Source organism: Pristis pectinata, chromosome 17, assembly GCF_009764475.1.
Source record: "Pristis pectinata isolate sPriPec2 chromosome 17, sPriPec2.1.pri, whole genome shotgun sequence".
Taxonomy (NCBI): Eukaryota; Metazoa; Chordata; class Chondrichthyes; order Rhinopristiformes; family Pristidae; genus Pristis; species Pristis pectinata.
In genome coordinates this window covers 44,614,034-44,638,741 of record NC_067421.1, presented here as the reverse complement: position 1 = coordinate 44,638,741, position 24,708 = coordinate 44,614,034, and the positions used below count along the sequence as shown (strand labels likewise).

The 24,708-nt window shown below is 45.3% G+C and overlaps 1 protein-coding gene across 8 annotated transcripts in view; it reads left to right on the top strand.

The window, feature by feature from the left end:
- The window catches only part of ccdc92 (coiled-coil domain containing 92), a 51,212-nt gene that overhangs the window by 13,649 nt on the left and 12,855 nt on the right, over nucleotides 1–24,708 (top strand). For 2 of the 8 annotated variants that reach the window (XM_052032387.1, XM_052032389.1), the window contains exons 2-5: nucleotides 2,366–2,414; nucleotides 12,824–12,899; nucleotides 15,540–15,685; nucleotides 16,440–16,487. In XM_052032387.1, the coding sequence (XP_051888347.1) occupies nucleotides 15,556–15,685; nucleotides 16,440–16,487 (178 nt within the window). In that variant the 5' untranslated portion in view covers nucleotides 2,366–2,414; nucleotides 12,824–12,899; nucleotides 15,540–15,555. Of the gene's footprint in view, nucleotides 1–2,365; nucleotides 2,460–12,823; nucleotides 12,900–15,539; nucleotides 15,686–16,439; nucleotides 16,488–24,708 lie in introns of those variants that run through there. The other 6 variants (XM_052032390.1, XM_052032391.1, XM_052032386.1 and 3 more) reach the window with 6 other exon arrangements.

Below are 24,708 nucleotides of genomic sequence, written 5' to 3'. Positions count from 1 at the left end.
CCGCACATCTCATTTGAACTTACCCCCACTCACCTTAAATGCATGTCCTCTAGTATTAGACATTTTAACCCTGGGCAAAAGATACTGGCTGTCTATTTATGCATCTCATAATCTTATAAACTTCTGTCGGGTCTTCCCTAAAGCCTAAAACAACACAAGTTTGCCAACCTCTCCTGATAGCACAGACCCTCTAATCCAAGCAGCATCCTGGTAAACCTCTTCTGCATCCTCTCCAAAGAATCCACATCCTTCCTTTAGACAGGCACAGTAGTGTAGTGGTTAAGGTAATGCTATTACAGTGCCAGTGACCCGGGTTCAATTCCAGCTGCTGTCTGTAAGGAGTTTGTACGTTCTCCCTGTGAATGCGTGGGTTTCCTCCAGGTGCTCCAGTTGCCTCCCACATTCCAAAAACGTATGGGTTAGGAAGTTGTGGCCATGCTGTGTTGGCATTGGAAGCGTGGCAACACTTGTGGGCTGCCCCAGAACACTCTACACAAAAAAAAAGATGCATTTCACTGTGTGTTTCAATGTACATGTGACTAATAAAGAAATCTTATCTTAATGGGGCGACCAGGTTTGAATGCAATACTCTAGATGAGGCCTGACAAGAGTTTTATAAAGCTGCAACATAACTTCCTGACTATTGAACTCAGTGCCTTGACTAATAAAGGCAAGCATGCCATATGCCGCCTTTACCACCCTATCAACCTGTGCAGCCACTTTCAGGAAGCTATGGACTTGGAACTGTAGATCCCTCTGTACATTAACACTGTTAAGGATCTTGCCACTAACAGTGTACTGTCCCTTTACGTTTGATCTCCCAAAGTGCAACACTTCACATTTGGCTGGATTAAACTCCATCTGCCATTTCTCTGCCCATATCTGCAACTGATCTATATCCCACTGTATCCTTTGGCAATCTTCTATACTATCCACAATACCACCAATCATTGTATCATCTGTGAACTTACTAACCCACCCATCCACATTTTCATCCAGATAATATATATATCACAAACAGCAGAGGTCCCAATATAGATCACTGTGGAACAGCACTAATCACAGACCTCCAGCTCGAATAAGTCCCATCGACCACTACCCTCTATGGGCAAGCCAATTCTGAATCCAAACGGCCAATTCACTGTGGATGCCATGCATCTTAATCTTCTGGATGAGCCTAGCATGAGGGACCTTGTCAAATGTCTTACTAAAATCCATGTAGACAACATCCACAGGTCTATCTTCATCAATCACCTTTGCCACCACCTCAAAAAAACTCAATCAAGTTAGTGAGGCACGACTTGCCCCACACAAAGCCATGCTGACTGTCCCTAATTAGGCCATAGTTTTCCAAATGCTCTTAAATCCTATCCCAAAGAATCCTCTCCAATAGTTTCTCTACCACTGACATGAGACTCACCGGTTTATAGTTACCAGGATTATCCCTGTTTCCCTTCCTGAATAATGGAACATTAGCTACTCGCCAGTCCTCCAGGACCTCGCCTGTGGCTAGAGAGGACACGAAGATCTTGGTCAAGGCCCTAGCAATCTCATCTCTTGCCTCTCTCAATAAGCTGGGCCTGTACTGTGCTGTAATATTCTATGTTCTATATCCCATCAGTCCCTGAGGATATCCACCTTAAAGTTCTTTAACAGACTCACACTATCTCTTCCTTTATCTTGAAATGCCCTAGCATATTAGCACACTCCACACTGATCCTACGATCCTCCACGTCCTTCTCCTTGCTAAATGCTGACACAAAGTACTCATTTAGGACCTCGCCCACATCCCGTGCCTCCGAGCATATGTTCCCTCCTTTATCATTGAGTGGTCCTATCCTCTTGTTCTTTTCTAATATTTATTACTTTCAAGCTTTCAACATTGCTATTTCTGCTACATTTATTGTGCTGTCTACTTTGAAAAGAGACGCAGAATATTTCTTGTATAGTTCAGTCATTTGAATAGATAATCCATTAGATTCATAGAGTTATACAGCACGGAAACAGGGCCTTCAGCCCAACTTGTGCATGCTGACCAAAGTTTTGTAAGAAATGCAGTCACTCTACTATTTGAGGTAGGCTTTTCACTGGGCTTCCCAGCAGGAGGTCACGGTGCTGTGAGGTCACGGTGTGTGATGTCGCCATCATCTTGCTATGACGTCATCGGATTTGTCTGTCACCTCAGCTACATTCCACAAACTGCTGCATGTATTTTTTAATCGATGAATGAATGTCGTTTGTGAAAAGTAGCGAACTTTGAATCTTTGTGATTACTGTTGGCCTGTGAGATTTTCTGGAATTATGTAATTTTGATAGAACTTGTAACTTGTGAAGATACAGTTAAATGTGTTTCCCTTGTATGCAGTAGCACACCTGGATCCAAGCTGCAAGAACCACAGGACAGTGATCTGAAGGTGATGTCTTTCTTAATTTTCTCTCCTTCCACTACATCCAGTTGTGTAAGTGATGTCTCTTGTTGGGTATATCCCATACCAGTTGTTGGGTATATCCCTGCATTGTGGATGTGTCCTAGGTGCTGTAGCCCCACTATCTAACACTCCCGAATCCTTGCATTGTAAGTGATGTGGGCTAGAGGTGTTCAGAGTTCCAAATGTCAGTGGGCATAAGTATCAGATGGCAGAAGGTGCCACAATCTCCTTTGTCCAAATCCATCTATGGCACCTATGTTCTGCAGTCCACAGATGCTTTAAAATAGAAAGCATTAATACCTGCATCTAATTTAAATGTCTTTTTGACCAATTAAGTTGAAACTCAAGGGCTTTCAGTCTGTTATCAAAACCTCAAATGCAAGTTGGTCTTGCAATCCCTCCTGGACATCTTTGTCTTTAAATAGCTTTCCTGTAATATTCCTCAAGGGCAAAAGAGTTTTGTATGTTGCTATAATTGCCTTGTTCATCTCCCACCATGTCAAGCTCTGTTTTTAATTTTCTCTCCCTCTCATCCTTAAGTTATCTCATTCTGCCTTTTTGCAGATAGGTAAATGATTCAGTGTTTCCTTGTTACAGCAATAAAATTGGATGCTGCTGCAAAGGTTTTGTCAGCAAGTAGGAACATATTGGCAATGTAGTAGTGATCTTGTTCCTTGTTGGCTCTCCCATCAATCATACAGGAATGGTTCTTTCATATTTCCTTATGTCAGAGAAGGAGGCCATTCAGCCCATCAAGTTTATGCAAACAACAAAGCAATCCCATTCCCCCATTTATTTTCCTGTGATCTCTTCCCTTTTGCATAGCCATCAACTCCTCCCTGATTCTCCAGCCAACCAGCTACACTGTAAGGGTAATATATAGTGACCAATTAACTTAAAAGCCAGCATGTCTTTGGGATCTGGGAAGAAGTCATAGCACTTGGGGGAAACCCATACAGTTGCAGGGAGTACATGCAAACTTCACACAGACTGGAATCAATCCGTGGTTTCTGGAGCTGTGATACATCTGGACTACCTGCTGCGTGACTGTGCCTCCTATGATCTCCATTCAGCTGAATCAAGGTCCTTATCCCTTGGAACGTAGGAGAATGAGGGGTGACCTTATAGCAGTGTTTAAAATTATGAGAGGCATAGATAAGGTGGATGGTTACAGTCTTTTCCCCAGGGTAGGGGAGACCAAATCTAGGGGCATAGGTTTAAGGTGAGAGGGGAAAGGTTTAAAAGGGACCTGAGGGGTAACTTCTTCACGCAGAGGGTGGTGAGTATGTGGAACAAACTGCCAGAGGAAGTGGTTGAGGTGGGTACAATAGTATCATTTAATAAGCACTTGGGTAGGAACATGGAGGGGCGGGGCTTGGAGGGATATGGGCCGAACGCAGGAAATTCGGACTAGCTGGGTGGGCACTGTGGATGGCATGGACTGGTTGGGCCCAAGGGCCTGTATCTATGCTGTCTTGTTCTATGACTCCAAGCAGAGAACTTAACAAGAGGTCAGGAGGGTTAACAGGGTTATAAAGTGTCCTTGGTGAGTAGGATTAAAGAGAATCCCAAGGCATTTTATACATACATTAAAAACAAAGGGGTATTTAGGGAGAAGGTAGGACCACTCAGTGACAAAGGAGGAAGTGGGCAAGGTACTAAATGATTACTTTGCATCAGTATTCACCAAGGATAAGGCTATGAAGGACAGTGAGATCGGGGAGGGGAATGCTAATACTCTAAGGTATGTTGATATCAAGAAGGAGGTGGTATTAGGTCTCTTGAAGAACGTTAAGGTAGATAAGTACCCAGGGATGGGATCTATCCCAAATTATTGAGAGAAATGAGAGATCTTTGACAGAGATCTTTGTATCTTCTTTAGCCACAGTTAAGGTCCCAGAGGACTGGAGAATAGCCTTCATTATTCCTTTGTTTAAGACAGGCAATAGAGACAAACCAGGAAATTAGAGGCCAGTGAGCCTTGTGTCAGTGATAAGGAAATTATTGGTGAAGATTCTTAGAGATAGTCTCTAGAGATCCAGTTGCATCTTATTAAGGATAATTAGCAGGGCTTTATCAAAGTCAAAGAGTTTATTGTCATATGCACATACATGTAAACAAGGTGCAATGAAAAACTTACTTGCAGTAAACATCACAGGCACATATGCAGGGAAGTCATGTTTTACAAATGTGATTGAATTTTTTTGTGGAGGTGACAAAGATGGTTGATAGGGAGGGCATTGGATGTTGTCTACATGTACTTTAGTTGACATTTGAAATGGTCCTTCATGAGAGACTGATCCAGAAGATAAAGACAAATAGTATCCATGGAAACTTGGTAGATTGGATTCAAAATTGGCTTGACCATAGAAGACAGTGGGTAACGGCTCGAGATCTGTGAATAGTGGTGTTCCACAAGGATCGGTACTGGAACCTCTTGTTTGTAATAAATAGCTCAGTTGGGACAGCATTAGACTGAAGATCTAAAGGTCCCTGGTTCAATCCCGGGTTTCGGCAGTAGTGGGAAACCATGTCTTTGGCAGGCATGGTAGTGTAGCGGTTAGCGTAATGCAATTACAGTGCCAGTGACCCAGGTTCAATTCCAGCTGCTGTCTGTAAGGAGTTTGTATGTGACTGCGTGGGTTTTCTCTGGGTGCTCCAGTTTCCTCCCACATTCTAAAGATGTATGGGTTAAGAAGTTGTGGGCATGCTATGTTGGCGCCGGAAGTGTGGCGACACTTGTGGGCTGCCCCCAGAACGCTCTACACAAAGATGCATTTCACTGTGTATTTCGATATACATGTGACTAATAAAGATATCTTATCTTACATATAAGTGATTTGGATGAAAATGTAGGTGGACTGACTAGTAAGTTTGCATATAATATGAAAATTGGTGGAGTTTTGGACAGTGAGGAAGATTATCAAATGATACAGCAGGATATAGAACAATTGGAAATGTGAGCAGAGAACTGGCAGATGGAGTTTAATCCGGGTAAGTGTGAGATGTTGCATTTTGGCAGTTGAAATGTATACCAAAAACTAGACGACATAGATTTAGGATGATAGGTGAAAGATTTAAAAGGGACCTGAGGGGAACTTCTTCATGCAGAGGGTGGTGTGTATTTGGAACAAACTGCCACAGAAAGTAGTTGAGGCAGGTACAATAACAACATTTAAAAGACAAAAGACATCTGGATAAATACATGGGAAAGGAGGGGTTTAGAGACAGATGAGTCAAATGTGGGCAAATGGGATTAGTTTAGATGGGCATATTGGTTGGCATGGAGGAGTTGGGCCAAAGGGCCTGTTTCTGTGTTGTATTACTCTGTGACTCGATGACTAAATGTCAGACCCCTTAAGAGCATTGATGTACAGAGGGATCTTGGGGTGCAAGTCCATAGCTCCCTGAAAGTGGCAACACAGTTGGATAGAGTGGTGACATTTGGAGTATTATTTGCAGTTCTGGATGCTATGTTACAGGAAGGATGTGGAGACTTTGGAGAGGGTGCAGAAGAGGTTCACCAAGACGTTGCCTGGATTGGAAAGTATAAGCTATAAAAAGACTGACAAACTTGGGTTGTTTTCTCTGGAATATTGGAGGCTGAGGGGAGACCTGATAGAAATTTATAAAATTAAAAGAGGCAAAGATAGGATGGACATTCAGTCTTTTCTCAGGATGGAAATGTCACATACTAGAGGGCATAGCTTTAAGGTGAGGGGGAAAAGTTTAAAGGAGATGTGCACGGCAAGTCTTTTCACACAGAGTGGTGGGTACCTGCAACATGCTGCCTGGGGAGGTGGTGGAAGCAGATACAATAGCAATGGACAAGCATGTGAACAGGCAGGGAATGGAGGGATATGGACCATGTGCAGGCAGATGTTCAATTTAAGTAACATCATGGTTGGCACAGACATGGTGGGCCGAAGGGCCTGTTCCTGTGCTGTACTGTTCTATGTTTATTGGTTCAAGTCTTTGGTCAGGCAAATGCAGTTTCTGATTATGAAGCCAAGAACTGAGAACGGTAATCGCAGTGTTGGGGTGAGAAGAGAGAGGGTGGGGGACGTTGGGTGGGAAATGGGTGGCTGTACGAGAGGAGGACAGCAAGCTGACAGCTCCAGTGGACCCAAACCTTATACCATGCTTTGATTTTTTTTTATTGATATCAATTTGAAATTACAACATTTAATAGACTGGTACATGGATAGGAAGGATTTGGAGGGATATGGGCCAAATGTAGGAAAATGGGACTAGCTCAGGTAGGCAGCTTGGTCAGCATGGATATGACAGCAGTGTTTGTGGCATTTAGACAGGCATGTGAACAGATGGGGAATGGAGGGATATGGACCATGTGCAGGCAGATGTGCAATTTAAATAACATCATGGTCAGCACAGATATCATGGGCCGAAGGGCCTTTTTCTGTGCTGGTTGACTCGGTGACTCTGTCTGATCCATCCTTTCTGCTGTGTGTCTCTGGCCAGTGATGGGATTCACAACGTACCAATCAGCTCACTAAAAGTGACGGATGCCTTGTTTTTGACATCTAATATGTTCATCTTACCTGTACCACCAGCAGCTGTTTATAACAGTGCCAGCACTGTTTATGCGGCCGCTACATATCAGTGAAGTTCCTGGCAGCCTGTTGCTTGTTTCCCAGTCCTGGTTGGCCCTAAGGAGATCACAGTAGGTAAACTCTGGTAATGTATCCAGTGTTTTGTTTGTGGACTGTGTGTGAAACCAGTGCCGCTGCTGTGGGTTGGTCACTTGGGTGATCAATGCAGGAAAAATGATAGTTTCTCCAAAGCATGAATCTACCGTAAATGAAAACATACACCCTTTTGTTCTCTGGTTTTGTGGGCCTGAAGGTTCTGCCTTTCTTCCAGCCGCTGGTGTACCAGCTGACTTCCTGCTCCTTTTGTGGTTAGTAGGAGTGTGGAACAGCCCTCCTTCATTCCTTGTGTTTGCCCCTCTGTCTGTGAGGAGGAGGGACACGTGTTTGTCGTCTGTGACAGCTGGCACTCTGAGCCCTGCTGTGCACCTTTAGCACATTGGATCTGACAGTTCCCTGGAGACTATTGCCGTGGCAATAAGGAGTGTTCCCCTGTTGTGTCTGCAGAGTACTCACACAACTAACCGGGGCAGCTTTAGTTGGCACTGGCGGAAATGCTCCAAGTGGTGTTCTCCGGATACTCCCTGTTAGTGTGGAGGGAGGTGGAATACAACTCAGTTCTTCCAGGCCTGCAGACTGTTGGGACTTTTTAGTGTTTAATGTTCTGGGTGGATAGTGGAGTGTTCTGCGAGCGTTCGTGGGAGGATGAGGTTGAAGACCGGATTTGCATTCACTTGTAGGTTGCTGGTGGGAAGTTGTTTACCAGAGAAGTTGTTGAAGAGCAAAGAAACAGACCCTTCGGCCAAAACATCCACGCCACCCATTGCACCTGTCTTTAGTACAGGCAGTCCCCCCGCCTGTAGGGCAGGCATTGTCCCCTGTTTTCCCCCAACCCTCCCCCCTCGCCTGTAGTGCAGGCCAACTGATGTCTGCAGTACAGGCGGTCCCCGGGTTACAGCTGGATTCTTCTGATTTTACAGGTGTCCATAAGTCAGTTTTGTCCATGTCAGAAAATACACAAGATCACTGGATAAGGTAATGGCAGGTCTGTATTGTAATGCATGGTTTTAATAAGGGCCAATTAACATGAACATTTACTGTCTTCCCCTGCCTGGTTACAGTGGTACAGAGTTGGGTTGTCACAAGTTCAATGGCTGGTTTCGATGGGCTTGAAGTATCAGCGGATATTACACTGCACAAGTACCAATAGAAGCAATTGCTTGTCAATTTCCAAAGCAACTTTCTTAAGTGGCCTCCCGCGGTGAAACCAGCAGCCTGTGTTCTTCAGAGACAATGGTATCCGATTACTGTGGGGAGGTTACATGGAAACGGGTTTTGTTTTCAAGACTGGTTCTTGTTTGAATTAATCATATTTATGGAAGCTCATTGGTATGTATGGGTGTGAGGTCAGGTGTTTGTAACCCAATGAGAGCCTGTAATTCCATTTACCCACAGTAGGTCCATGGCCTTCTGTGCCTTGGCAATTCAAGCACTTGTCTATATGCTTAAATGTTGTGAGAGTCTCTGCCTCCACCACTTCTTCAGGCAGTGTGGTCTGGATTCCAACCACTGTGTGTGTGAGAGAGAGGGAGTGTGGTGGAGGTGGGGGGAACCTTGCTATCTCCCTCATAATTCAGTATACCTCCCCTCCTCAAGCACAAACCCAGCCTATCCAATCTCTCCTTATGACAAATGCTCCAATCCATGAAATATCCAGATGAATCCCCTCTGCACTCTCTCCAGTGCAGCCACATCCTTCCTACAGTGTGGCAACTAAAACTTCAGATGTGGCCTAACCAGTGTGTTGTAAAGTTGTAATATGACGTCCCAGCTTATTATATTCTATGCCAGGGTTGATGAAGGCAAACCTGCCATACGTCTTCTTCACTACCCTACCCACCTGTGCTGCTATTTGCAGGGATTTATGAACTTGTGTCCCAAGGTCCCACTTTTCATTAACACTCCCTAGGCCATACCATTTACAATATATGCCCTACCCTTGTTTGCCTCCCAAAATGGATCACATCACACTTGCTTGGATTATATTCCATCTGTCAATGCTCTGCTCAGCTTTCCAGCTGATCTGTATTATGTGGTAATAATAAGACAACCCTCCTTGCTGTCTACAACACCACCTTGTAAACTTCATACCTCCTACCTTCACATCCAAGTCAGTAAAGTACCTCACAAGCATGAATGGTTTCAGCACCCATCACACATCCAATCAGAAAAGCACCTGCCTATCACCACCCTCTGCCTCCGATTGCTAAACCAATTTTGGATCTACTTTGTCAGTCTACCATGAAGGACCTTTTCAAAGGCTGCTCATGTCGACAACATTACCACACTATCCTCATCAGTATGCTTGTTTCTCACAAACAAAGCCATGCCTAATATTGCTAACCAATCCTTGCCTTTCCAAGTCTAAATAATCCTGTCTGTTAGAATTTATTCCAATAATTTCCATACCACTGATGTAAGGCTCACTGCCCTGTAGTTACCTGCCTTATCTCTGCTGCTCTTCTTGAACAATGGAACAACATTTGCTATCCTCCAGTCATCCAGCACCTCACCTGTGGTTAAAGAAGGTAGAAAAATCTCCACCAGAGGCCCAGCAATCTCCTCTCTTGCCTCCCATGGCAGCCTGTGATAATACTCATCAAGCCCAGGGGAATTATACATTTGTTCCAATGTATCTAACACTTCCTCCATCTTAATGGTAACATACACCCAAATATCACCACCCCTCTCTATGAGCACCCCAACTACAATGTTTTTCTCCTTGGTGAATAGAGATGAGAAGAATCCATTTACTACCTTGCTCATATTCCCTGGCTCCACACACAGGTTGCCCCTCTGGTCCCCAAGGGGACCTACTCTCTCCCTAGTTACCCCTTAGCTCCCAGTGCTAGCTATTCAAACAATACACACATCTTGATTTTAAAATTCTCATCTCCTTGTCTGTCTCTTCTTTGTGATCTCCTCGAGTCCCTCATCCCCACAAAGATCTCCATGCTTCTTCAATTCTTCCTTAATTTGGCAAATATGGCCCTTAATCTAGAATTATTTTTGTTCCCTCCTTTAAGATCCTCCTCAAAATCCTTGACTAAGCTTTTAGTTGCACACTAATATCTCCTTAATATAATTCTGTGTAAATGCTGTTTGATAGACGCCTATGGATTATGAGCGGGTCTTGCCAGCCTGCTTCACTATTCATCAGGTCAAAGGTTAGTGTGGCCAATGAACTTGTGCAGGGGGAGAGTTTTAAGGTCATTGGGATCATTCCTGAGGCAGGTGGAACCTGTACAAGGACAGTTGCATATAAACAGGAGGGGGACCAATATCTTGCAGGGAGGTTTTCTCACTACTCGCGAGGGTTTAAACAAACCTGGGTGAGGGGGGGGGGGGGGGGGGGGGAGACGGGACGGGGGGAGATAGACCTGAACGTAGGGGATAAGTCAGGAGAGTCCAGTGGGCAGAGCAGACAGACAGAAATTCAGATAGTCAAATTATTTTCCTAAGGGGTGCGTATCAAAAACAAGAGGACAGAGGTTTAAGGTGAGAGGGAGGAGATGTAAAGGGGATCTGAGTGGTAGGTTTTTTTTAGACAGAGTGGTTGGTATCTAGAACATGCTGCCAGAGGAGGTGGTGGACTCAGATACAATCACTACATTTAGAACATCAAACATTTGAGAGGTATTTGGACAGACATTTAAAAAGGAAGGCAGAGAAGGATAGTGGGCGAATGTGACAGATGTGATGAGTGTAGATGTGCAAAAAGGTCAACATGGATGTAGAGGGCCAAAGGGCCTGTTTCTGTGTTACAACTCTGATTCTGTGATCTACTTCAGCTCCAGTGTCCCGTGCCGTCTCTGCCCATGCCGTCTCTGTGTCCCGTGCTGTCTCTGCGTCCTATGCCGTCACCGCCCTGCACCGTCTCTGCTCGCACCATCACCATTTCCCTTCATTCCATTAGTATATAGAAATCTATTCACTTTTATTTTAAACGCAAGAAAATACGAGCAGGAATTGGCCACTGGGCTCCTCAATTCTGCCCCACCATTCAATATGATCATGGCTGGTCTGTGTTGCCTCAACTCCTTTTCTGTGCCAGTTCCCCATAACCCTCAGTTCCTCAATCTTTCAAATACCTTCCATCTCCACCTTAAATATATCCAATGATCTGGCCTCCACCACCCTCGGGGCTAGAGAATTCCAGAGGTTCACCACGTTCTGCCTGAAGAAATTTCTTCTGAGTCGCAGACACACTAACTTTCAATGCGATTTCCTTTCATTATTCTAACACGATGATGCTGGAGGAACTCAGCAGGCCAGGCAGCATCCATGGAGAAAAGCAGGCGGTCAATGTTTCAGGTCAGGACCCTTCTTCAGGACTGAAGGTGGGAAAAGGGGAAGCCCAATATAAAGGAGGGAAAAGCAGAGCAGTGATAGGTGGACAAAAGAGGGGAGGCGGAGTGGGCACTGACGCTCACAGCTACCTCGATTACAGCTCCTCCCATCCCGTCTCTTGCAAGGACTCGATCCCTTTTTCTCAATTTCTCCACATCCACCGCATCTGCTCCCATGACGAGGCTTTCCAATCCAGGATGTCAGAGACGTCCAACTTCTTTTCTAACCGAGGCTCTCCCCACCGACTGTGGTCGAGAGAGCTTGCACCGGTATCTCCGCCATTTTCCGCACCTTCGCTCTACCCCCACCCCTCCTAGACCCAACAGGGATAGGGTCCCCCTCGTCCTCATGTTTCATCCCACCAGCCTACGTGTCCAACACATCATTCTCCGCCACTTCCACCATCTCCAATGGGACCCCACCACCATGCATCTCTTCCCCTCCCCACCCCTTTCTGCCTTTCGCATGGACCGTGCTCTCTGCGACTGCCTAGTTCACTTCTCCCCCCCCCCCCCCACCCCCATCCTGCTCCCACCATGGGGACTTTCCACTGCCCCTGTCATAGGTGCAACACCTGCTCCTGCAATACCTCCATCCAGGGACCCAAACAGTCCTTTCAGGTGAGGCAGAGATTCATCTGCACCTCCCTTAATATCATCTACTGCATTTGGTGCTCCAAGTGTGGCCTCCTCTACATTGGTGAGACCAAACGCAGACTAGGTGACCATTTCGCAGCTCCGTCCGTAACCACAATCTGCATCTCCCCGTTGCCAGTTACTTCAACTCCCCCTCCCACAATATCACTGATATGTCAGTCCTCGGCCTCCTCCACTGCAAGGAGAATTCAAAGCGTAAACTGGAGGAACAGCTCCTCATTTTCTGTCTTGGGACCTTGCAGCCTAACGGCATGAACATTGAATTATCCCACTTTAAACCCACCCCCACCCAAACATGCCTCTTTTTCTTCCCTTTCCTAGCCTATCTCTTTTCTTCTACCCTTTTTTCTCTCCTCACCTTTGACCTCCCAGTGGATCTGCTCTCCCCACCTCCCCCGCACCTGCCTATCACTATCTTTTACTTGCGTCTACCTGTCACCACCCTGTGCCCACCCCGCCTCCCCTCTTTTGTCCACCTCTCACTGTTTGGTTTTTCCCTCCTATATATTGGGCTTCCCCTTTTCCTGTCTTCAGTCCTGAAGAAGGATCCTGACCTGAAACGTTGACCACCTGCTTTTCTCCACAGATGCTGCCTGGCCTGCTGAGTTCCTCCAGCATCATCATGTCTTTCATCTAGATTCCAGCATCTGCAGTCCTTTGTTTCTCTTCCATTATTCTAAACTTTTTTCTCCCACTTCTTGATTCTCTCCTCAAATAGCAAACCTGCCATTCCTGGAACCAGTTCGGGGAATCTTTATTGCACTTCCTCTATGGGAAGTATATCCCTTTTTTAGGTGAGTCAAAGTTGAGTTTATTGCGATATGAACATGTAGATATGCAGGTGCAACGAAAAACTTACTTGCAGCAGCATCACGGGCACATAGCATCAGGTAAGCAGCATTCACAATAAAAAACATAAATATAATTTGTACAAAATTTTTATAAGAAAGAACACAATTAGAACAAAAACAAAGGGCATTTTACTGCAAAGTCGTTAGTGTTGCTAAACTGTAATGATTAGGGTTGTGCCGGTTGGTTCAAGAACTGAATGGTTGAAGGGAAGTAGCTGTTCTTGAACCTGGTGTGGGACTTCAGGCTTCTGTACCTCCTGCCCAATGGTAGCTGCGAGAAGATGGCACGGCCTGGATGGTGGGGGATCTTTGATGAGAGATGTTGCCTTCTTGAGGCAGCGCCTCCTGTAGATACTTCTGATGGTGGGGAGGGATGTGCCCGTGATGTATTGAGCAGACTAAAACTGAAATTAATCCAGCAGTGGTTTCTCTAAAATAAAGATGCTACATAAATATTATTCAACATCAGTGAGTCTAAATGTGCAACTGGAACAGACATTGTTGATTGTCATAGATTTTATTAGGGTAAACTGACCAGATACCACAGTAAATATTCTACTGGTACAGTGACGGTCAACTTAGGGAATCACATTGGGGGTTCGTGGTCATGATTTCCAATGAACTAAGGTTGATGGGAAGAGCGGGAAAGTTCATTCATCTTACTCAAGCCATGAACAACATTCACACAATACGAGGTATTTGACAACACAGAAAAGGAATGATGTACCACACAGGTTTTTGGGAAGGGCAGAGAAGCAATAAATCATTTTTATGACAGTGTCGGTGTCTGATTGATGTTGCAGGCAAATATTTAACTTTGTGAGAAACTAAACTATGAAGGTAGAGCGGAGCAACACGAGCTGGAGGAACTCGGTGGGTCAGGCAGCATCTATTGAGGGAAATGGACAGTTGACACTTGGGGTGGAGACCCTTCATCAGGACTTAGGAAGGTAGATTGGATCTTGGATGAAACAGAATTCTAAAAATGGAGGAGAGCTTGGCTGAAGGAGAAGGGGCAGAAGTTGGGCCAGTGTGGAAGGGAGCCAGGGAACTCTTGGTAAAAGGACCACTGACATTCCTCATCTAAAACAACAGGACTAGGGAGGTCTTGGGATCTGCCCTGGGGCTGTTCACCTGTCCAAGTTTGCCAATGATACCAGACAGGAGGGATTATGAATAAGTGCATTGTTTTATGATTGAAGCAGTGTAATACACTGGCAGCAGAGGTTACTTGGACAACTCATGATAAAAGAGAGCAGCCTTGTGGCCCTGTTGGACCACATGCTGTGGCCATTAGTACAAAGAGGAGGAATGGTGAAGAGGGAGAATGGGATATTGGGCTGTACCATTAGAGGTTATAAGCATGGTTCCCGAACTGCTACATTGGAACGCTGGTACTTACCCTGGCTTCCCAGTTATTGAGAGGATGCAGTGAAGAGCAACCAAACCAAAGTCTGGGATTCTGGACTCGGGTTACAAGGTGAGGCAGAGAAACTGAATGTTTGTGTAGGAGAGATTTGGTTGGTGGGTGGGAGTGTGGCTGGTGGCCTGTGGTGAGATATGGTTAAATTAGACATGCAGATTCTACCAGGGTGGCTCCCTCTTCACACCAGCATGTGACCAGGTATCTTGCAGCAAGACTTGGTTTGCTATCTTGACTTGCAAACAACTCTTTTTTTATTATCTCAAACCTCTACGGAAGGTTCTGTAATTAGCATAGTATTAGTCCATAATTAGCATGTTATTAGTCAATAATTAGCATACCATTAGTCCTACTGAGACAAGCAGGGATGGGTGGGTCTGGAGGGACAGAGGGGTGTAGGTGGGAACACAGGGTGAGATAGGTTTGGAGGGAATGAAAGATCAAGGAGGTGGGAATGGAGATGTTGTAAGAGAAGGAGGGAAGTTTGGGCAGGAGAGAGAGAGACTAGAGGGATAGAGTGGTAGATGGTAAGGAGAGGATGATGGGGGAGGATGAAGTTGGGGTGAGAGGGAGAGGACAGGCTTGGAATGGAAAGGCCAGCACAGTTGCTTTTCAGTGAGTGGTTTGCTGGCCCACTTCAGAGGTGTGGCTCTGGGCTAACACCGTTCCGAGCATCGTAGGGCAGCAGATCACTTCTCCTAAGGAACATCAGTGACTCACTGGGCTGTTTCAACTGTCCATCAGTTCCATAATCATTCAGATCGAGACCAGCTTTCATTTTTAGACTTCTAAAAATTGATACGAGTTCTCAGACTGACCTGTTGGGGTTTGGTCTGAATCTGTGTGTTACTCATTCTGTAACGAGCACAATCCTGTACCTCTGGGATCATTCATTCACAGTTCAGGATTCAATTTTGTCATGCAGAGAACACTTCATAATACTTTGCATGGGCCTAATTTTAATTTGGACAGTTGATGACTATGCAGTTTATCCCCAACTTGTGCAGAAAGATTAATCATTGTTTAAAAAGTTTTTAAGTTTTTTCACTGATGTAAGGTGGTTCTACTGCCCAGTGATTAGTTGTGGAGCATTGTCTTATAGAAACACTAAGTGCAGTGCGTACTGGAGACACTTATTGTTGTGCTGTTTTTCTCTTTAGGTCACTTAATTGCAGAATGGCAATGTCGAACCTGGAGATGCAGCTCCATAGTGCCCAGAAGAACCTGCTGTTCTTGCAGCAGGAACATGCCAACACGCTGAGGGGCCTACACTCTGAGATCCGCAAACTGCAGCAGCATTGCTCTGGTAAGTTTCTCGTGCATTGATATTCACAGCAGCAGGATCTGAGATTGGCTCCCACAACCCCAGGGACACTAGTTCAGGCAAAGCAAATCTTTACAAAGCACTGTGTTGACCCATTAAATGTACAGATGAATTTCAAAGCTTCAGAGCATATCTTTGCATTTGAAGCTATGAGATCATTAAAGTTTGGTGACAAGACATTGCCGTCTATATTCATTTTCATCTCTTTCACTTGAGATGTGCTGTACCTTTGGATTTCATTCATCCATCCCACCAAATTCATCTTTACTTATCCAGTCTGATTCTGGTGTCCCTGTAGCCTTTCCACTCCAGGAATTAGTTCTTTGCCTCGCCCACTAATTACCTGGTCTGACTGCCCCAGGAGAACTGAAACTCCCTCTGTTAGATGTTAGCCATGCAACAGCTGCTCTGTAACATGCTAAAACAATACCAGGTGGAAAGTTCCATTTTGAAATGAATATTGAAGCCAATATATCTAAACTGAGTGCAAAGGTGCATGTGCGTCAATCTCTTTCTGAGACCTTTGTCTAGAATTTTACCCCAAGCATTTTATTTATAATCAAGACATCATTATGAGGGACGTATCCATTGGGTGATTATTTTGGATGGGTTTTTATGTTGATATGTTAGGGGTGTGATTATATTAGGAGAATGAGAAGTAGTTTGATTTATTGTTTGAACAGTATTTTAAAAATTGAAAAAATTGGTGAAATATCCTTTTATTTTCTGTTTCTAGACCTGGCCTTTGAACTGACAATGATGTCACCACCATCAGAGCAGACAGGTAAGAGCAGGGCTTCAGTCTCTCGGGTGCACCGGCTCATGTGTTGTACCCCTCCTGGCAGTAACCTGCGTGCACCATGTTAACTCCCTGTACCAGCACCTGTTGGTAAACTGCTTGGCATTGCATAATTAAAATACAGTTCAATTCATCTGTTTTTCAACTGTATTTTTCAATTCACAAACTTCAGCCGTTAAATGTATGGAAATTTAGAATTGCTTATGAATCAAATCTAATTCTTTGTCTTCCCACATATGAATAGCAAATAGAAGCTGGAATGGGTCGTGTGGTCCCTTGGTCTTTACCACAGCACTGCAGTGCACCAACTTGTCCCTTGACTTTTACCTGTCTGTCCACAAACCTGTTAACCACTGTTCTCAGCGGTGGGCTGACTGGCAGCTACAGAATGTCCTGAAAGGGGAGGGTGAACAGCCAGAGGATGTGGTCCATAATCAGTAGGAATGACATGGGTATAAAAAAGAATGAAGTCCAGCAGTTTATGGAGTTAGGAAAGAGGTTAAAAAGGATTTCAAAGATAAGATTTTCAGATTTACTGTGTCACATGCTAATGTGTACAGAAGTAAGAGGATAAAGGAAGGTCTCTGACCTGAAACATTACCTCTGTTTCTCTTCCCACAGATGTAGCCTGACCTGCTGAGTGTTTTTGTTTTGGGGGTAGAGCGTGGCTGGAGGAATGATGAGGCCGTGGAACCATTTCTGGGGCAGGTGGGACCTCAGCAGAGCCGGGATCAGTGTTGTTACTGGTGCTAGTGGGAAGGGTTTAGACTAAGCAGGCAGATGGGAATCTCAGAGAGAATTTGGGAGGAGGGAGACAAAGTAGGAAATGGATGTTAAAGTAGGAAGTGAAGTGAATGGACAACATAAATCAAGTGACAAAGGGGTTAAAGTGCAAAAAGTGTTGAAGTGATAAAGGTAAAACTCTGTGCCTGAATGCTCACAGAATTCAGAACAATAAATAAATTAGTGGCACAAAAAGTAGTAAATGGGCCTGGTGCCTCTACAGAAATACAGCTAAAGCATTTACAAAGCTGGGAGCCGACTGTTCAAGGATCTCTGGCATTTAGGAGGGACAAGTGAAAAAGAAGTGGCGTAGCATTTGTTGATAAAAGGATGCGATCAGTGCAGGGCTGCGAAATGACCCTGACTTGACACATCAAGATGTAGAATTAGTATCAACTTGGGTCAAGCTAAAGTATAGAAAAAGGTGGAAAAGATTGGTTAGAGTTACTCAGAGGTTACCAAATAATGGTTGTAATATTGCGAAATTAGAGGAGGCTGTAATACAGGCTCTAAAATAATCTCAGGAGACTGAACAAATCGTTGACTGTCACAATGCGGAATGTGTACAAGGTGGTTTCATCGGTATGTTGAGGAACCAACACACAGAAAGGCTGTTCTGGATCTCATTTGTGCAGTTACAAATTTGGGCTTCTTAATACTCTTGTTGTTAAGGGATCTTTGGGAAAGAGTGACCGCCATATGATAGAATTTGACATTGAGTTTGAAAGTGAAATTAAGGTTTTAAACCTAAACAAAGGAAACTGCAAAGGTGTGAGGAGACACAAGAGACGGCAGATGCTGGAACCTGTAGCTACACACAGTGCTGGAGGAACTCAGCAGGTAAGGCAGCCATCTGTGGAGGGAAATGGGCAGTCAATGTTTCGGGTTGAGACCCTTCATTGGACTGAAAGAGTAGAGGGGAGATGGCCAGTATATAAAGGAGAGGGGAAGGGGTGGGGAAAGAGCTGGCAAGTGACAGGTGGATCCAGGTGAGGGGGGAGAGAAAAACAGAAATAGTGACAGAGGCTGGGAGGTGATGTGTGGAGGTGACAGAGGGCTGCAGATGGGAAAGGTGGAGTAAGGAACCAAATAAGGGAGGTGGGAAGGGCAGATGAGAGCAGTGGGGGGAGGGGACCCAGTAGGAGGAGGGTGTGGGTGACGGGCAGATGGAGTAGGTGGAGGAGGGGAAAGAAGCGGTGGTGGGGGCTGGAGTGGGGGGAACGGGGGAGATCAGGAGGAGAGAGAAAAGGGACAGAGGGGAGCAGGTTACCTGAAATTGGAGAATTCAGTGTTGATGCCATCGGGGCAGAGACTGCCCAGGCAGAATATGGGGGGCTGTTCCTCTGGTTTGTGTTTGGCCTCACTCTGGCAGTGGAGGAGGCCGAGAGCAGACAAGTCGGTGTGGGAATGGGGAGGGCAATTAAAACGGCTGGAAACCAGGAGCTCCAGATGGACACAGTGGATGCTCAGCAAAGCGGTCACATGGTCAGTGCTTGGAATGGAGGAGGTTTTGGAAAATGGGAGGTTGTTCACTTTTGTAGAAAAATATAAAGAGATGCTATATTATTTAATTCTTAAGAATTGAGAGGTGTGGGTGTTCAGAGGGATTTAGGAACTCTTGTACATAATTCACTGGAAGTTAACCTGCATCGAGAGAGGCAAGCACTACAGTGGCCTTCAGTGATCCCTGGTTGTTCTCCCTGGGTCAGAGAGGTTATGAGGGGATCAGAGACAGGCATTTAAAATGATGAAAGGTGCGGACAGATCAGGTAGAGACTGTTCCCACGGGTGGTAGGGACAAGGTCCAGAGGACATAATGATGGTGGTTGGCAAACTTCCCACAAAGGGAGCTGTTTTAGACAGTGAGTGATTCCAATCTGGATGCAGCGCAGGAGGGTAGAGGAACAGTTCAATGTAAATTAGATTGGTTTATCATTGTCACATGTACCAAGTTACAGTGAAAAACTTGTCTTGCATACTGTCCATACAGGTCGATTCATTACACAATGTATTGAGTCAGTACAGGGTAAAACAATAACAGAATGCAGAATAAAGTGTTACAGTTACAGAGAAAGTGCAGGTAGACAGTAAGGACAAAGTCACAACAAGATAGATTATGAGGTCACAAGTCCATCTTATCGTATAATGTGAGTGTAACTGCACACTGAGGTCACAGAGGGGTTGGACTGAGAGATGACTGGGGACTCTCCCAGGCATCCTCTGCTTTGTTTGAGCCATCGGCACCCTGACGGGGTTCTGGTCACCAATGGAAAACTTTAATTGTCTAGAACAGCAGCAAAAACTGGCTGGTCCATCTTCATGTTTAGTAAAATGACCTTAATTTGCCCTTTGTAAACCCTAGTTTCAAAGCCCCAAAATAATGGCTAAACCCTGTCAGCTGGCTGGTCTCAGTACTCCGATTTTTCTGTTGGATTTGAGCCTGTTTGTAACCAGGCAGTGTTGTGGTTTAGATTAACTCGTCACTCACTCTGCTCCAGTATAAGGTTAGGTGTGTGCTGCTATGAACTGATACAATGCCTGTGGATGAGTTAATGCGGGGTCCATGATGCCTCGGGACTGACTCAGTATGGATCTGGTGTATTCAGTTGTGAACCAGTTATATGAACATTTGTTTTTGTAAATAGGACTTGCGGTGACAAAACTATCAGCATAACTGGTTCATTCGGTAAACCTGTTTGTTTATTAACTGGTGCTACTGACAAATGGGTTAGTTCAATAACAGTTTGTTTTACCATAAGAAAGGATAGGTGTTAGCTCTGTAAGAACTGGCTCCACTTTGTCTGGTTGCATGTTTGGTGAATGAGTTATCTCTTGGTATTTCTCAGAGATGTGTAATGTAGAGTTGTAGTTAATTCAGTTTAGCTGCCAACCTCATTGACCAGGTCATGAACTTCCAAGGAGAAATTAATCCCAGAGTTTCCGCAATCTTCTTAGAAGTGCCTGTAATGTCATATGATGCTTAACACGACAAACCTCAAACACCTCCCCTGTGAGCTGGGTTCACAAAACCACAGCACTGTCAATCAAACCAATTGTAAAGAATAACTGACTGACTGGAAAATTATCATCAATTATAAAACTATTTTCAATGTAAAGGACTGTGTGTGGTTGAAAACTAACCCTGTCCTGGATACCTATCTCCTTTAAACGCTGCATGAACTGGGAAATGCCTGTTCCATAGAGCACTCGGGGAGCAGCTCCACCAGACAGCCTGTAGCCCTACCAACAGGTCACCACCAGGTAGTGCTTAACGTAAGGAGCCAGACCAGGCCATTAGTCCCTCAGGTCTGCTGTACCTTGCAACAAGATGGTGGTTGATAGAGTCACAGAGTGGCACAGTACAGAAACAGGCCCTTTGGCCCACCTTGCCCATGCTGACCTTTTTTCTTATCTACTCTAATTCCATTTGCCCACATTAGGGCTGTACCCTGCTGTGTCTTGTATCCAGGAGTCTGTACCCTGCTGTGTCTTGTATCCAGGAGTCTGTACCCTGCTGTGTCTTGTATCCAGGAGTCTGTACCCTGCTGTGTCTTGTATCCAGGAGTCTGTACCCTGCTGTGTCTTGTATCCAGGAGTCTGTACCCTGCTGTGTCTTGTATCCAGGAGTCTGTACCCTGCTGTGTCTTGTATCCAGGAGTCTGTATCCTGCTGTGTCTTGTATCCAGGAGTCTGTATCCTGCTGTGTCTTGTAACCAGGAGTCTGTACCCTGCTGTGTCTTGTATCCAGGAGTCTGTATCCTGCTGTGTCTTGTATCCTTGTATCCTGCCGTGTCTTGTATCCAGGAGTCTGTATCCTGCCGTGTCTTGTATCCAGGAGTCTGTATCCTGCTGTGTCTTGTATCCAGGAGTCTGTATCCTGCTGTGTCTTGTATCCTTGTATCCTGCTGTGTCTTGTATCCAGGAGTCTGTATCCTGCTGTGTCTTGTATCCAGGAGTCTGTATCCTGCTGTGTCTTGTATCCTTGTATCCTGCTGTGTCTTGTATCCAGGAGTCTGTATCCTGCTGTGTCTTGTATCCAGGAGTCTGTATCCTGCTGTGTCTTGTATCCTTGTATCCTGCTGTGTCTTGTATCCAGGAGTCTGTATCCTGCTGTGTCTTGTATCCAGGAGTCTGTATCCTGCTGTGTCTTGTATCCAGGAGTCTGTATCCTGCTGTGTCTTGTATCCAGGAGTCTGTATCCTGCTGTGTCTTGTATCCTTGTATCCTGCTGTGTCTTGTATCCAGGAGTCTGTATCCTGCTGTGTCTTGTATCCTTGTATCCTGCTGTGTCTTGTATCCAGGAGTCTGTATCCTGCTGTGTCTTGTATCCTTGTATCCTGCTGTGTCTTGTATCCAGGAGTCTGTATCCTGCTGTGTCTTGTATCCAGGAGTCTGTATCCTGCTGTGTCTTGTATCCTTGTATCCTTGTATCCTGCTGTGTCTTGTATCCAGGAGTCTGTATCCTGCTGTGTCTTGTATCCAGGAGTCTGTATCCTGCTGTGTCTTGTATCCTTGTATCCTGCTGTGTCTTGTATCCAGGAGTCTGTATCCTGCTGTGTCTTGTATCCAGGAGTCTGTATCCTGCTGTGTCTTGTATCCAGGAGTCTGTATCCTGCTGTGTCTTGTATCCTTGTATCCTGCTGTGTCTTGTATCCAGGAGTCTGTATCCTGCTGTGTCTTGCTTATTTGAGTGCCTGTTAAACACAATGATTGTATCTGAATCCAGATACTCCTCTGGCAGTGAGTTCCAGACATCACCCAATCTCTTTGTAAAATATCCCCAAATTCCCTTTAAAACTCCTTCCTCTCACCCACCAACACCCTCTTGATTTTGACACCCCTACCATGGGAAAACATTTTGATTCTCCACCCTGTCTATACCTCTCATCTCATACACATCTACTAGGTCGCCTCTCAGCCGCCTTCACTCCAGGGAAGACAAGCCCAGCCTCTCCCAGTAACTAAAGTCCTCTAATCGAGGCAACATCCTGGTGAATCTCCTCTGCACTCTCTGTGATCTTATCAGTGTTTTGTAAGGTAGCAAGATAATGTCCCAGCTGCCCCAACTGATGAAGGCAAGCATGTCATAAGCCTTCATCGCCACCCTGTCGACAGTGTTTCCACTTTCAGGGAGCTATAGATTTGAATTCTAGGTCTCTCTGTTCATCGACATTCCTCAGTATATGTCCAACTCCTGTTTGACTTCCCAAAGTGCATAACCTCACACATAGTCATAGAGTAATACAGCACGCCCCAACCCATCCATACTGACCGTACTACCTGAGCTAGTCCCATTTGTCCGTGTTTGGCCCATATCCCTCTAAGCCTTTACTATCCATGTACCTGTCCAAATATCTTTTAAACTTTCTAATGGTGCCTGAAATTGTAATTTGTCATCACAGACCATACAAAGATTGGTGGTGTTGTGAATATTGTAGAAGATTGCCAAAAGATAGAGTGGGATATAGATCAGTTGCAGATGTGGGCGGAGAAGTGTCAGATGGAGCTTAATTCAGCCAAGTATGAGGTGTTGCACTTTAGGAGATCAAATGTAAAGGGACAGGACATGGTTAATGGCAGGACCCTTAACAGTGTTGATGTACAGGGGGATCTTGGGGTCCAAGTCCACAGCTCCCTGAAAGTGGCTGCACAAATTGATATGGTGGTAAAGAAGGTGTACGGCATGCTTGCCTTTATTGGTCAAGGCTCTGAGTTCAAGATTCAGGAAGTTATGTTGCAACTTTATAAGACTCTGGTTAGGCCACATCTGGAGTGTTTCAGAAAGGATGTGGAGCCTTTGGAGAGGGTGCAGAAGAGGTTTACCAGGATGCTGCCTGGATTAGAGGGCATGTGCTATAAGGAGAGGTTGGACAAACTTGGGTTGTTTTCTCTGGGAGGCCTGATAGAACTTTATAAGATTATGCGAGACATAGAGTAGACATCTGGTATCTTTTTTCCCAGGGTTGTAATGTCTAATACTAGAGGACATGTGTGAGAGGGGGTAAGTTCTATGGAGACGTGTAGGGCAGGTTTTTTTTTACACAGAGTGGCGGGTGCCGGAAATGCGCTGCTGGGGTGGTGGTGGAGGCAAATACGATGGAGATGTTTAAGAGGCTCTTCGATAGGCACGTGAATCTGCAGAGAATGGAGGGAGATGGACATTGAGTAGGCAGAAGGAATTAGTTTAGTTAGGTGTTTAATATCTAGTTTAATTAGTTCAGCACAGCATTGTGGGCCGAAGGGCCTGTTCCTGTGCTGTACTGTTCTATGTTCTGCCCACCTCTACCACTTCCTCTGGCAGATCAATCGATACACCCACCACCCTCTGTGTGGAGAAAGTTGCCCCTCAAATCCCCTGTAAATCTTTCCCTTCTCACCTTAAACCTGTCCTTGCTAGGTTTAAATTTAAATTAAATTTTATTTACAACGTGGTAGCAGGCCCTTACGGTCCAACGAGCCCGTGCCGCCCGTTTTAAACCTAAATTAACCCACCTGTATGTCTTTGCAACGTGGGAGGAGACCGGAGCACCCGGAGGAAACCCACGCAGACACGGGAGAACGTACAAACTCCTTACGGACAGCGACGAGAGTCGAACCCCGATCGCTGGCGCTGCCATGGAAAAAGACACTGAACAATGACCTTTTCTACGCCCCTCATGACTTTTTAAAAAGGTCGACCCTCAGCCTCCTTTGCTCCACGGAGAACAATCCCAGCCTATCCGGTCTCTCCCCATCACTCAATCCCTCCAGTACCACCAACATCCCTGTGAATCTTTTCTGCACCCTCTCCTGCTTAAACCCATAGCACAGTGACCAGAACTGCACACAGTACTCCAAGTCTCACTAATGTCCTGTTCAACTGTAACATGACAATCCAATTCTTGTACTCCATGCCCTGTCCAGTGAAGGCCAATGTGCCACATGCCCCCTTCACCACCCTGTCTACCTGTGTTGCCACCTTCAGGGAACTATGCACTTGTACACCTGGGTCTCTTTGTTCAACAACACTCCCCAGGCCCCTGCCATTCACTGTGTGTGTCCTGGCCTGGTTTAACTTCCCAAAGTGCAACCCTTTACACTTGTCTGAGTTAGATTTCATCTGCCATTCCTTTGCCCACTTTCCCAGTTGATCCGGATCCTGTTGAAACCTTGAACAACCACCTTCGCTGTCGACAACTCCATCAATTTTGGTGTCATTTGCACACTTACTAATCCGGCCACCTACATTCTCATCTAAATTGTTTATTTGTCCTCTACAGTTGTCCTCTAGTGGTAGGTCATGTCTAACCAATCTTATAGAGTTCTTCTAGGAGGTTACCAAGAAAGTCAATGAGGGACAGGTGGTGGACATTGTCTCTAAGGACTGTAGCAAGGCCTTTGACAAAGTCCCGCATGGGAAGCTGGTCCAGAAGATTAAGTCGCT